At 44.3% G+C, this 15,065-nt stretch overlaps 2 protein-coding genes across 2 annotated transcripts; both read right to left on the minus strand.

Moving 5' to 3' along the window:
- Nucleotides 1-648: 648 nt before the first annotated feature.
- On the minus strand, nt 649-8,439 carry LOC120669541 (sterol 3-beta-glucosyltransferase UGT80A2-like). The gene is made up of 5 exons (XM_039949315.1): nt 8,185-8,439; nt 8,015-8,091; nt 7,437-7,484; nt 7,201-7,350; nt 649-1,181 (listed from the first exon to the last, which is right to left on the minus strand). Exons 1-5 carry the CDS (start codon nt 8,303-8,305, stop codon nt 972-974), a joined length of 606 nt encoding a protein of 201 aa, XP_039805249.1. The 5' UTR covers nt 8,306-8,439; the 3' UTR covers nt 649-971.
- Nucleotides 1,903-6,274, minus strand: LOC120669532 (zinc finger BED domain-containing protein DAYSLEEPER-like). Its single transcript, XM_039949304.1, has 5 exons — nt 6,086-6,274; nt 5,088-5,255; nt 2,997-4,968; nt 2,868-2,909; nt 1,903-2,179 (listed from the first exon to the last, which is right to left on the minus strand). Exons 1-5 carry the CDS (start codon nt 6,245-6,247, stop codon nt 2,151-2,153), a joined length of 2,373 nt encoding a protein of 790 aa, XP_039805238.1. The 5' UTR covers nt 6,248-6,274; the 3' UTR covers nt 1,903-2,150.
- Nucleotides 8,440-15,065: the final 6,626 nt, after the last annotated feature.

Consider the following 15,065-nt stretch of genomic DNA (forward strand, 5'->3'; position numbering starts at 1 on the left):
CCTCTTGGAGAGGAAGGCGAGGCTGCTATCATCATTATCAGGGACATGGGAGAGGGGCACAAGGTTGTCCCCATGGTGCCGGTGAGGAAACGAAGGTGCGGCGCCTTAGGAAATTCTGGCCGGTGGAGACGGGTGAGTATGAGCAGGAGGGTCAGGTCGGATCCGGAGTGTGCGAGCCCATCGATGGATGCAGCAGTGAGAGGGGAACGGCGACAGGAGGAAGAGTGAGGCAAGCTTTGGCCCCTGCGCCGTGGCTTGTGTTGTGAGCATTCATTGATTCAAGTACGAGGAACAATGGAGGAGCTGACCTGCTCGCGAAGAGTCGGGAGGATGCCAGAGCGGGACGCCTAGACTAACGGCCCGATTTAACAGAGCAGTAAAACGAACGGCCAATAAATTCAGGTGACGTGGCCCAATCTGTGCTAAAAAACTTCACCGTATTTAGGTCTTTAAAGATTATCTAGAGGTGATAAATAGTATATAAATAATCCATTATTTCAGTTTTGTTGTAACCCTAAAAAGGTGACTATAATACTTGGTGCACTACCTCTTTTGATTTAACCGTCGTTTGCTATAGCAAAGAGGAAAAAAGGAAGAAAAAGACTAAAAGAGGGTGATAACAAACAGCCCGTCAGGACTCAGGAACCATGTCTCAAGTTAGAATACCCTGTACACGCAAATCACAGGCTATACGTACATCAAAAGGGAACATCAAATAATTACAGTATATATGAAGAACGAAATACCCTACACTAGGCAAACGGAACAATTGTAAAGGTTGAAAAAGGGCAGCCGATTGGCCGGTGGTGGTGTCCTTGTTGGTTGTTGTGGTGCCCTGGACATTGTTTCTTTTTTTTAATATAATCGGCAGCTCTCCTGCCTAATTAGTTTCAAAAAGAAAAAGGGCAGCCGATGTTGGTGACTTCCCCATTAGCATGTGGCGCAACAGCAGTTGCTGTAACATCACAGGATCAAAGTATGAAAATGCAGAGATAGGAAGCAATGCCAAAACATCTCTTTACAGGGAGAAGTAAGGGGTGCATGAAGGTTGATGGTTGTTCAGTTGGCATCGTCTCAGAATTTCTTTGTTGTGGAAGATGTTTCAGAAAGGATCTAACAGCCCCATCAACACCGTCCTCTGATTCAATTGCTTTTGCTAGCTCAACAGCTCGTTCCTTTACCTGTCGCCAAATAAAGCGAAATACAAATTGTAACTTTCTAGAGATTTCACCTGTTATCCTGGAACTTCTATGCATCGTCACAAATGCTACTTCTCACAAATGGATGAGTTGTCCTTCTCAATACAGTATAAATGAAGGAGAATTTGACTACTTTCTCAATCTTCGTGCATAAAAGTCTAAACTACCTACTTTTGCAAGAGTGTATTGGATAATGGATAATACATGTTATATCCACTTAGTTTACAGTTTAATGTCGAAGTGCAGACACTGGACTGCAGGTAGCCTATGCATTATTTTCAAGCACAAGGTTGTTTATATGATCCTTAAGCTTCCCATCCTATATCTAGAATTCTAGGTAATGCTAAACTCGCCCTGTTCATGGGCCGGGTTTTCCGGTTTTCGGTTTCTTTCCGGACCAGCCCAAGAGAAGTCTGTTGGTCCGGGATGGGTTGGCTTCACATGGGTCGATGGCGGGTTAAACACTATATCAGGTTGGGTTGGTTTGCGGTTTTACGGTTTGACAGGCCGGATTCAATCCTCTCGAAGCATGCCAGGCTTGTCGGTTGGATGAGCATGTTACTTACGTTCGTTGTTCACACTCAAAGAAAAAAAAAGTTACATTCGTTGCTTCTATACTTGATTTGGCAATAAAACAAGCTGCAAATAAACATATATAAAATATTTTTCAAGTGGAGAAACTCAGGAATATTAACAATAACAATACCAAGTTCAAGGAAAAACACTGATTTAGTCAGAGATGCCAGTAATTTAATTTATACAGAATTTAGCCTAGTGTGGAAAGAAAACATGGCTATGTTCATGTCGTATATGTGAGATATCTGCCAGCTCAATTCACGTTTTCTGATAGCAAAGGGCCCAAACAATGATTTGACATAACCAAAAATAGACAAAACTGAGCTGCCTTTAGACCAGTATAACCAATAATACTCTCATACTTGCATCAAATGGCTATGTGTCCAGCTCAATGAAATCTGTATCTGTAGAATAACAAAGAAAAGAAGCTTTGTCAGTATAACAATCAGCATAACAAAGAAATCTGCAGCTAAATGAAATCTACATAATGCAGCAGGTGTTAAACAACCTTGACTGACCCACCCTGCTAACTGAACCTGACTAAGCTAGCAGACTAACAGACTGACATGAGTATTGCTCACTGAAGAACCAGACATGGAAGAAAAAGAAATCCATCGACACAAGAAGGATAAAAATCAAAGAATGACAACATACATGCAGGCTTTGGTATTGCTCACTGAATAAATACTACTATGAATGTGCAGGATATATGAACCATAATATTGGTATTGCGCCCAAGCTGGACAGGGCATCACCAGCAGCAGTAGGAGGTGTTCCAACAAAATCGGGCAGCTAATGCATTCAAACATGTTGCTTTGCTTTGTTAAAATAGTACTACAATTTTGTGTTAATTCAATAATTAATTCACGACTCCAGACTCAAGAGTTTGTTCTGTACACAAGTGTGGATTAGGTTGAGATGCTGCTGCTATCAGCTACTATCATGATACACATAATTAGCAGCAAAATAAAGTCGCATTACGATTTAAGGCAGGCATGCAGTGGCCACAGTTGTAGTAGTTGCTACAACAATAAATAAATGTTATAGAAAACTGAATCACCACAGTTCAGTTCACTGGTACAAGGGACATACCGATCTGTTGTTGGTTATCTACACAGTCCTTTGAAAGAAATTCTGAATAAAAAGAAAAGAACACTGTTAGCAATTGTGACACACATAAGGCAGCACTTCTACTCAACTACAAGAAGTAAAGAACTATACCTTCTCTAATCTCCTCATAAGTTTGAATGTCTTCAGCAGCCTCTCTTGCACTCACTTTATTTTGAGATGTCTGTAACCAACTTTGTGTGCAAATCAAAGCTTCCACCGTGCTAGTTGATAAACTGCAGCGAAGAGGATCTATGATATGTCCACCCGTGCTAAAAGCTGACTCCGAAGGAACCGTAGAAGCCGGAACAGCAAGCACATCCTTTGCCAACAGGGAGAGTATAGGATACTTATTCGAGCTCACTTTCCAATAATCTAAAATGTCAAACTCTTTAGTTCTCTTCTCTCGCTTATCAGCTAGATATCTTGACAACTCTGAATCATTTGGTTCCGTCTCAACCTCCTCCATGTGTCGCTCAAATTGAGATGCTAGCATATCCCAAGGATTCTCTTCATCCTCCTCATCTACATTGATGTGAACTAGATATTGATTTGAACCTCTATTTCTAGAAGAAGAGGCGTTAACAGATTCAACATAGCAACCAAACAATTCATTAAGAGCTGATTCAATTTTCTCAGCTAGTTCTTTGCCTTCATCTGGTCCATACATAAGTTCCAAGCAAAATACCAAATATTGAAGCTTGTATCTAGGATCCAAAATGACAGCAATAAATAATAAGTAGTTCAGATTGCCTTCTTGTTTCCAGTACTTGTCAAATTTGATTTTCATGAGATATGCCATTGAAGATAATGTTGGATCTTCACCTCCAGCAATCTCAATTAATTTTGAACGCATCAACATTATGTCATGGAAAACAATGCTTGAAGTTACATGTAAAGAGGCTGAGAGACGAGTTGTGACCTTTTCAAATAGTTTCAAGAAACACAATATTCGCCTTGCAGTTTGCCAATCATCTAGATCGGGAGGATCTCTGTTTGGGAAGTATTCTTTGAATGGCTTGCACACTTTTGCTAGTCTTGCAAAAGCTTTCTCAAACCTTTCAGCATGCTCCAACATGAAATAAGTAGCATTCCATCTTGTCTCCAAGTCCAAGGTCAAAAGACTTTTGCTGGATATTTTCTCTAATTCTGCGCATTTCTTGAAGATTTTCAATCTTGATGGTGAAGACCTCACAAATTTAACTGCAGTTCTTATCTTCTCGATAGAGTGATTGTGTTCTTCAAGTCCACTCTTCACAACTAAGTTGACTATATGGGCGCAGCACCTCACATGAAGAAATTTGTTCTTTAACACAACTCCATTCCAGTCTTCGCACACACTCTTCAAGTATTCAATTAGCTTGTCATTGGAGGATGCATTGTCAACCGTGACTGTGAATAGGCGATCAATACCCCAGTCCAGCAAACATTCTTCGACCCGTTTTCCAAGTGTCTCCCCTTTGTGATCTGCAATTGAACAGAAATTGAGGATCCGTTTCTGAAGCTTCCAATGATCATCAATCCAATGGGCTGTTAGACTCATATAATTTATGTTTTGACTTGAGGTCCAAGTGTCTGTTGTTAGACAGATTCTATGGTTCTTCAAAATCTTTTTCAGTTTGGGCTTTTCTTCAATATATCGTTGCATGCAATCCCTTGCTACTGTGATTCTAGAAGGTGGGTCAAACCTTGGCTGTAGCACTTTGGAATACCTTCTGAATCCTTCACCTTCAATAGATCTAAAAGGCATCTCATCAATTATTACCATCTCAGCAAGCGCTTTGCGGCAATCTTCAATACTGTAAGACTGTTTTGGTGTCCCTTGGCCCTTCCTTTGCATGTCCTGACCTTTGAGTGGCTCTTTTGGGCATAAGGATCTTAGATGGTACCATAAGGTGCTAGTTCCATGAGTAGATCTATCACATGCATATATTTGTCCACAATATTTGCACACTGCAACAGGATCTTGCCCCCTCAATCCTGTATCAAAATGCTTCCATACTAGTGATTTTTTTGAACCAACTCTTTTCGTTCTTTTCTGAACTGGGGAGACTCGAGTGGGAGAGCTAGTTAACTGAGTATCCAACTGCAATAATAATAGGAGTAATAAATAAGATATTGTAGTAAATTGATTATCCAGCTGCAATACTAATCTAACTGAATGTTTGTGCTACTCTAAATTCAGATTGGTATAAAAAAGCTTACATGTACAGAATTTGATGTGTGAACCGATGAAATTGATCTCTTTCGCTTCTGTGCTTCCAATAACCTTTTCTGCATAACAATTAACCTATTCATTCTCTCGTTGCTATCTTCTAGGGGATTTGCAACAGCAGGTACTTCCAAAGAATGTTCTTCAGCATCCAGTATAACCTAAAATAATTATAATCAGCATTATCCCAAGAATGCTTTGTGGTGATGAAAAAATTCTGATGAAAGATTTGGTGCTGTAAAATAAACTATCATGTAACTAGATTAACCTCACTATGACTTAAAAAGCTCACTATAAGTTACCTCATCACAGATTCCATGGTTTTGTTCTGTAAAATAAACTATTCAATGTTTTTGTGTATGTACAATTAATTGATGAGGTATGTTTGAGCTATATATATTCATAATTAACTTAATAGCAGAAAGATCAAACATGGCCTTAAGAAATGTATGAATTGTATGAATTCAAACCATGTGCTACAGTGTAAGAAATGTGGTTGCAAATGTGCTCAGAGATGTTGCTATAGGTAGCATGCATATAACACCTACTTGACCACCAAAAGATTATGTGCTACAGTTGTTGTTACGAATAAGCTCTAATAATTCCTGAGTTTCACTCCCATCTAAATGTCAATGATTTTTTGCTTGCTTGGTCAGGTTATTGGGAAAACATCAGTACTTGACGAGATAATTAATTCCCATGCGAGCAATGGAGTTGAAGCATTTCCATCCAAAGATGCAAGTCAACTTTTAAAATTGATGTGAAGTACCAAGATCTGCCTATCGATTCTTCAAAGATACAGTTCTGGAATTTCCACACCCAAATTCCTAACAAGAACTGAGAACGGATTATTATTTCTATGGATGAATCTTGCACTCATCCCTTTCTTGGCAAACTAAACCTAATCTCAATCTGAGCTAGGGTTCATGGCTGAATACAATCGAGGAAAAGAGTAATGGAACAACCGATAGAAGAAGGATAGAAGGGAAACCTGATTAGCAAGGGTCTCCATGGGAAGATGCGGTGGCGAATCCACATCCATGTCCAATGACCCAGCAGCCATGGATGCGACAGCCTCCCTTAGTTCCCATGTTGCCTCCGCAGAGAGCGCAGCCTCCACCTCGAGGCCTCGAGCAAGGCAGTCGCGCGGCATCTTCGTCCTGGCCGCCGGCCGTCGCTGCTGGCCGCCAGCCGTCGCTGCTGGCCGCCGGCCATCGCTGCTGGCCGCCGCCACAGGCCGTCCGTCTCAGCGGCCGCCTCCACCCTTTGTTGTTGTTTCGATCTATACTGGTCTCCGTGGGTTTCACGGCCTGGACCCGTAAACCGGCAGACCGGTCTTCCGTCGCATGGGTCCACAGTGGTCCGGGCTCCAACCCGGGCTAGAGACCGAAACATCGGGTCCATGTGGGTTCGGCGCGGGTTGGTACCCGATTTTGCCGCACCGACGAACAGGGCGATGCTAAACTACAGTAGTTTTGTAGGAGATTCTTTTTTGAAACAAAATAATTTGATAGGAGCCATTAGTAGTAATAGGAACACATACATATTCCAAAACCATCTTACATGGTGTGTGTTGTGAAACTACAACGATAGTTTGTGTCCAAGGTTGGTGAACCGAGGGGTGCATGGGCGAGGCCCCTTAATTTACTTTGAAAAAAACGAGATGAGTAGATGATGTTTTTTTTATTTATTGCAAATTTGTGGTTTCTATGATGTGTATTAAATCCTTGCCGTGCTGGGGTGCCACCATCACCATATGGGGCGGTAAACTCATAAAACTAACCACAGCAAGCTTTTGGTACCACATAAAACCTGTAGTGCAGAACCTGTAGGGTGGTTTATGCAAAAAAAAAACCTTGCAAACAGTTAATGATCAAAACACATATCAAATTTTGCATTTTATCTCTTCAAATTAGTGAGTGCATAGGATTTTTTTTCCTTTTTGAGTAAGAGTGCATAGGATTTTTTTTGAGTAAGAGTGCATAGGATTAAGCAATTAGGTCAAGACAGATGATAGTAGATGTTGCACAAAGGCCTCCCTGTAACAACAACGTTAATGCATAACTTGACATAACAACAAATGCTAATCAGCATTACAATGTTTACCTTTGGATCAATCATAAATTTGATTGCATCAACCAGTGAATTCAATTGTAATTGCTCCACAGGTACAGGTGGTGCTCCCAATCCTCTGGCTTGCACCATGCTGCCCCAAAAGAATTGATCACCAAAGAATGGGATGATGGTAGTGGGACACTGCAAATTAGTGGTAATAAACATCAGAAGAACACAAACAGAGTACCGTGGCAAATTAGTGGTAACTAGTGAGAGGGAGGGAGTACCGCAGCTTTAAGACCTGCTGCAGTGGTTCCAGCACCACCATGGTGTACCTGAAAAGGACAAGATGACTGCATTATTTAAACAGTGTCATATCATAGCACATAAGAAATGTCAAGCACTTTCACTGTCACATGGTATAAAATATTTCAGTCACAAGTGCGCAAAAAATATAAGGAACATTTGACTAACTCTGTGGCTCCATTGAATTAAATGGCCAGAATTCAGATTTTAATCTTTGTGTAATCCCTGATTCAACACATTACAATGCCAAATATGTAGCACATGCATTGTGTTCTTGTGAGTGGGGGTGTTGGGTGGGGTGGGGGGGGGGGGGGGGTGTCCTGACATGACACTCAGCTCCTGTGTCGTTCGAGAAAAGAAAGAATGCCAAATATGAATTCCAACAGAACATAACCTAGCGCCCTAACATGTAACAATGAAGGTATATTATACACATGATTTGCAAACAGTAGAGCTCATCAATAATTCTTCCCCAGCTTCATCTGCATAAGCTTTGCTTCATGTTAAACCACCATACTTGATTTTGGCAAATAAACATACTGAAAAGAACAAGCCTTACCACAGCCTTGCATTGCAAAAAGAGCCAATCATGTGGAACGTTGTCAAGTACATATACAAAATCCTTTGATTCTTCCACTAGAAGAAAGAAACATATATTTATATATGCAAAAGATATGAAACTGTGGAACAAGCTAATATATCAAAAGCCAAGGAACTATTATAACTTACAATTTCCAAGCCCACCCCAACCCTTATTAATGATTCCTCTCTGTCCAGTAATTTCTAGTGCTTGCACAATGATTTTTGTCAACTTATCTGGTTCTGGAATCGGCTGGAAACATGGAGTCATCAGTAATAAACCAGAAGTGACAAAAAAAACATGTAGTAATAATTATCCACAAGGCCAAAGTGTCACAAGATAACGGAAACAAAATAATAACGAGATTTTCTCTTGACATGGAGTAACAAATGATTCCTGGTAGGTATTGTACAGCAACAAATATCCATGATGAAAGCAAATATGGCACGGGAAATTGGTGATTGATTAACGAGAGTACATGGGGTACATTATATAGGCAAGGATCGGTATCTAGGGTTTATAGAACACACCCAATCAACGGAGATCCTTGCCTAATCGAGATCAATTACCATAACCCATCTAAAACCCTAGCCGCCTAGGCTGGGCGCCAAGGCCCAAAGGCCGGCCCACTATAAGCCTCGCTAACACGCCCCCGCAGTCTGATCGTTAGCCACCGCGCACGTTCAGACTGGACCTGAACTCCATGAACACAGAAGAAGGAAGGCCCTTGGTGAAGATATCGGCATACTGTGAGGAAGTTGGCACATGAAGAACTCGAAGATCACCAACGGAAACCCGCTCCCGGACGAAGTGGAGATCAATCTCAATATGCTTGGTTCGCTGATGCTGAACCGGGTTGGAGGACATGTAGACGGCGCTGATGTTGTCACAATACACCAGCGTAGCTCGGCGAAGAGGGGCATGAAGCTCTTGAAGCAGCTGGCGCAGCCAAGTAGCCTCGGCGACACCGTTGGCCACGGCGCGATACTCAGCCTCGGCACTGGATCTGGAGACAGTAGTCTGACGCTTGGAGGACCACGAGATGAGATTGTCCCCGAGAAACACAGCATAGCCCGAGGTGGACTTGCGCGTATCCGGACAACCAGCCCAGTCAGCATCAGTATATACCACAACATCAGTCGAGGAAGACGGTCGCAGCAGAAGGCCGAGGTCGAGAGTGCCACGAACATAGCGAAGGATGCGCTTCAGAGCCGCCAAGTGAGGTGCCCGAGGATCATGCATGTGGAGGCAGACCTGCTGAACATCATAGGCAATGTCTGGCCTTGTGAAGGTCAAATACTGTAAAGCGCCAGCTAGACTACGAAAATCAGAGGCATCGTCCGCAGGAGCACTATCAGCTACGGCCACCTTGGGGTTTGTATCAACTGGAGTTGAGCACGGTTTGCAATCAGCCATGCCAGCCCTGTCCAGAATGTCCAACATATACTGCCGCTGAGAGAGAAGTAAGCCATCACCGCATAGCTGAACATGCATACCAAGGAAGTGATGCAGTTCGCCAAGATCCTTCATGGAGAACTTATGCTGAAGTGCTGCAATAATCCACTGAAGGAGAGCCTGAGAGGAAGCAGTGAGGACAATATCATCAACGTATAGTAGCAAGTAGACAAGATCTGAAGCCCTCTGGTAGACAAAGAGCGACGTGTATGTCTTGGCTTCAACAAAACACAGAGACAAGAGGAATGTGGCAAACCGACTGTACCAAGCACGGGGAGCCTGCTTCAATACATACAGGGACTTGTTGAGGCGGCAAACGAAGTCCGGATGGGCGGAATCCTCGAAACCAGACGGCTGAGCACAATAAACTGTCTCTGACAAGGTGTCATGCAGGAAGGCATTCTTCACATCCAACTGATGAATGGGCCAGCGCCGAGAGAGTGCCAGAGAGAGAATAGTCCGGACAGTGGCGGGCTTGACGACCGGGCTGAAAGTCTATGCAAAATCCACACCAGGATGCTAAGTGAAACCTCGAAGCACCCAACGCGCTTTGTAGCGATCCAGAGTCCCGTCGGCGTTGAACTTGTGCTTGAAGATCCACTTGCCGGTGACGATATTGGCTCACGGAGGATGAGGCACAAGATCCCAAGTGTGGTTCTTCATCAGAGCGTCATGTTCTTCTACCATAGCAGCTCGCCAATTTGGGTCGGCAAGAGCACTATGGTAGGTCTTCGGGATGGCGGAGAGGGGCGCGGCGTGGTACAGTGCAGGCATTCGAAAGCCACTCTTGGCTCTCGTCTGCATGGCGTGCTGATTGGACGGCGGCGGTACCACAACAGCACCAGGCGGCGCCGGACCAGCACCAATGAGGGGCTGCGGTGGCGGTGGCGGTGCCGGCCCAGCACCAGGGGGCGGCTGCGGTGATCCAGCAGGCCGCGGCCGGCGCGTGTACACATGGGTGATCACGCGCTGGGGGGGCACGAACGTCGAAGGAGGCGTCGTGGAATCCAAGCGCGCCAGGACTGTGGGCGCACAATCAGGCGCCGAGGAAGCTGGAGCCGAGCAGGAGGGCAACGACGCAAACCCCGGGGTTGCTGGGATTTAATGAAAGAAAAAGAAAGAGAAAGAAAAAAACATGTACATGAGAAGATAGTAATGCCCCTGTAACCTTATCTCATTTCACCTCCTTTTACCTGAGTTCACTTTGGCCTCGCATCACCACAATCCCGAATTCCCGATAGGGTTTGAAGGGCCACCGCCCCCCTCGACCCCTCCCAGTCGCCCTCAGGGCGTGCCCCGCCAGCGGCGCCCCTCCGGCGGCCATCCACGGTGGAGGTTGCAGCGCAGGACGGCAAGGTCACGGCGGGCCTCCCACACCCCTCCGGTGGCCATCCACGGCGGCGCACCAGCCCGCGTCACGCCCCTTTACTACATATTTTAGTAACTTTACTAACATAATTCTACTATTTTTTCATATAAAGTGCAACTGCATCAGCAAGGCCGCAAGGGGAACAAGGAGCGGAAGAGGAGCAACTTTTGGGAGGCTTGCTACTTTGTTAGGTTTCAATGCTTGATATGTACCTCACTACTAGTTGTTCAGGAAACCCACTACTAGTACCTACTTTTGTTTAACATGTCATTTAGACCTATGTGTTGGTGTTTGACATGTTCTGTGGTGTGACACCTCCGATGTTTAGCACTGTTTAAAACATGCAATCAACATAAAATGACACATTAAACCCCCAAAATTCTCAATTACTTAAAAGCCCGAAATCCATTTAAATGAACCAAAAAGTCAACTCTCACACCTTGGCTCAAATGAACTTTTGCCCAAAACGAAAGTTGTAGAGTTTGACAAGATAAACAACTTTTGTATTCAAAGTTTTTCAAGTTATAACATGAAATTTGGAGTTAACCCCGAAAAACAGTGGGTTCATTAAACTTGAATTCAAATTTTTAAACTTTCAAATCGTTGCTCAAACGAAGTTTTGCCCGAAAGGAAAGTTGTAGGAAATTGAATTTTGAACAACTTTCGTGTTCAAAATTTCTCGAGTTCCCATGGAAAATTTTGAGTTTGGATCAAGTCAAAACGTTGACTCTCTCTTTCTCTCTCTACTCTCTTTCTCTCTCCCCTCTCTCTCTCTCCCTCGCTCTCCCTGTTCCCCCTTGAGCGCGCTGGGCACTCGAGCATGCACGCGCGCGCTCGCTGCGCCGCTGCCGCCCCTTCATTGCGCCTGCTGCCGCCGCGCTGCTGCCTTGCCGAGGGCGCGCCATCAACACGCGCTCGAGTGCGCACGCCCCCGAGCCGTCCTCGCTGCGCCTCTGCTCAGCTCCGCTGACGCTCCGCGAAGCCGCCGTGGCGACAACCGCACACGCCAGGGCGCACGCCGCGGCCGGCCTTCAATGCCACGCCGCCCGCTGCGGCACCCCGCCCCTCCTCTCTGCGCCCCTGAGCCGGCCGTGCTGCTGCTCGGCGAGCACGCCACCGCACGCCGCGCACGCGCCGAGCTCGCTCTTCTACTATGCCCCCCTTCCTGCCGAGCTCCCCCTCCCCATTTGCTTCGCCGAGGGGCGTTCCACCCTCCCGCTCCACTCCCCTTCCCTCACCAAGCTGAGCCGACCCGCCCCGGTGCCAGAACGGCGCCACCACCCCGCCATTGGCGCCGCTGCTCGAGCTCACCATGGAGCCCTTACCTCCGGTACTCCTCGGTCCCAACTGTACCCCGGAACGGGACCTCCTCGCCGCGGTGAAGCTCTGCGGCTAGGACTCACCCATCCCCAACACCGCCGGGCACCGCCGTCGCAGGCAGAGCCGCCGCCGGCCGCCGCCCGCCGCGGAACCCCCTCCTCCGCCCCACCTCGACCCAAATAGACCCCCGAGATAGCTTCCTCATGGCACCGTGAAGCTCCCCGGCCAGCCCTTGCCCTCCCTCTCACGCCGGAGCGCCGCCACCGCAGCTCGGCACCATCGCCGGCCGTGCTGCTACGCTGCCGACCCCGCTCCCAATTCTTTCCAAGGGCCTAGATGCAAGATCTCGTTTCCTTTTTCTTTTGTTTTGAAAAACAGCAAACTTGTAAATTCGTTTAAAACTCGTAGAAAAATAAAAAAAAATGCAAACTCAACTGTTATGGAATCTTTGCAAAGAGATCTACAACTTTTGTTACATGCACTTTTTCTTTTGCTCAATAGTTATTGCTTTGTTTAAAACACAAGGAAAATATAGCTTTTATTAGATCTCAAGTTACATGCATGATCTGTTGGCCATTTTTGGTTAGTGTGTTACATGTTATATTCATAGCCTTGTGTAAAAGTTTCGCAGTCAGTTATCATGCCTAGCTATATATTTACTTAGGTCTTGCTTTATGCCTAGGTTAAATAGTTTTATTTATCCAAGTTGTTCTGATTTGATTCATGAGCTGAAACCTTTACAGTTGCTCTATATAGATGCATGTATTCTTCAGAAAAAGTTTGGTAATTTTTAGCTAAGTCAAACTGGTCCAAATAATTTATGGTGGGAAGAAATGTACTAAATCATGAAAAATAGTTACTGTGACTGGAAAAATCTAATATTTTTAATACAGTCTTTAATTCAGTTTGGAACCATTGTTATAAATTTTAAGGCTCAGAATCTTGGCATAACAGTCTGTGGAATTTAGTTTTGATCCATGCATCTATACATTGTGCTATTTTTCATGCCTTGTGTAATTATTAGTTAAATCTGAAATTTTTACAGTAGACTTACCATAAGTTGAGGAATACTACGTAAAAATTGTAGCATCTTTATTTGTAGGGTTTGCTCTGTATAAATGAATCTTAATCCTAACAGTAGCTGTTTAATGTATTTTTTATAATTAATATGATCAATGAAAATAGTTGAAAATTTTATGGCAAGTTTGTAGTTAATTAATTGACTCTCCATAAAAATTTCATCTTCATAAGCTATACCCATCACCTGTTTGGAATTTTCCATGCTTGCACTTGAAGATAACCTTTCTAAAAATAACAAAACCCTCACTTACTTAATAAGAAATAGTTAATCTAGATAATACTCTATAAATGATTGCCCAAGGAGCTGTAAAGAAAATATTTTACAACTCTATAGTGAATTAAATTAAGTTTGTCACCATCACCACAACTCACGCATATGCATTCATGTAGATTTGACTAATCTCGCTGACGGTATGTACGAGCTGGTGCCGGAGTCCGAGAGTGAGAAGCGTGAAGATCAAGTTAATCTAACTGAAATTACTGAAGACTTGAACCAAGGTTCAAAAGAGCCCAAGGCTAGCTCCGCTCAGGAAGGCAAGCCCCGGAGCATGTCCTACCTAATTTAAATTTATGCAACTGCTTATATTCCTATCTACTTGTGCATTTAAGTTTGTAGGAATTGTTTGGAACCTTAGTTGCATGATCCTAGGTACCTATGCTTGAACCCTAGTATGTGTAGGTCGCTAGTTGGCTATGCTAATGATTCGGTAGAAGTCGAGTGATTTCCTATCACTCGTGAGAATTATAGGAGTTGGATGTTCACTACACACTGCAATATAAGGTTTACGGGCGGGGTTGTTGTACTTGTGATACCCCGTCTGTTTAGTGAAAATGGATAAGGCCGCGGTGTGTGGTGGTGGTGGTTAAGCGTTTGAACGTACTAATCACATGCCGAGAAATATGGTAATCGGTAAGCTTAAGTACCTGATCGGACCGGGGAGTGGACTTTTCCCTCACCCTCTTGGAACGTTGTTTCTCATGCGGCCACATGCAGGTGCAAGCGTGGTCACGACCCGGCGTCGACCGTGGCGTGGGGCTCTTGTAGTCGAAGGGGGTGACCCTGATCCACAAGCCGGAAAGAAAGGGGAAATGTTGCGTGGGGACTCGGTTCCCATGCGTGTGTTTAGGTCTGTCTGGCCAGGTTAACAAATTCGATTCGAATCGTCCGCCTCTCACGGATTTTGGGACTGCTTAACCCTTTTGCCACATAGAGTAAGAAGTGGAACATTGATTATGAGGGATATGGTTGAATGATGAAAAATAATTGTTTTTCACCATGCATGCTATTGGATAGATGCTAATGTAGAATGGTTAATCAAACTAGAACTTGAAAGCTAAAATAGGAAAATAAGGACTTACTCTTTATTGCTTTTCGGCAAAAACAAACCCCTCAAGCCAAAAGCCTTGCATGTCTAGTTAGAGGGCTAAGTATATCCTAGTCGGATAAGCCTTGCTGAGTATTAGTATACTCAGCCTTGCTTGTGGCTCAACTTTGTTTTTAGGTGATACGTTTGAAGATCAGATAGCTAGCTTGACTTGGCCGTGTACTTTACCCCCCTGGTTGGTCGGTGGAGTGGGATTCGACTCCGGCCAACGATGACAATGCCGAGTGATGTCATGTACGGGCTTCATCATGACATCGTGTATCGTCGTTTAGATCTCGCTTTATTTCCGCTGCAGTTGAACCCTGAACTACTTTCAATTTGAACTTCAAGTACCTTTCTGAGTTTTCGAACTTGGTTTGTAATAATTAAGTTAAGACTCGGTAATGTAATATATTGTGAAATATTGTACTCTCTGGACCCA

Source organism: Panicum virgatum, chromosome 2K (assembly GCF_016808335.1).
Source record: "Panicum virgatum strain AP13 chromosome 2K, P.virgatum_v5, whole genome shotgun sequence".
Taxonomy (NCBI): Eukaryota; Viridiplantae; Streptophyta; class Magnoliopsida; order Poales; family Poaceae; genus Panicum; species Panicum virgatum.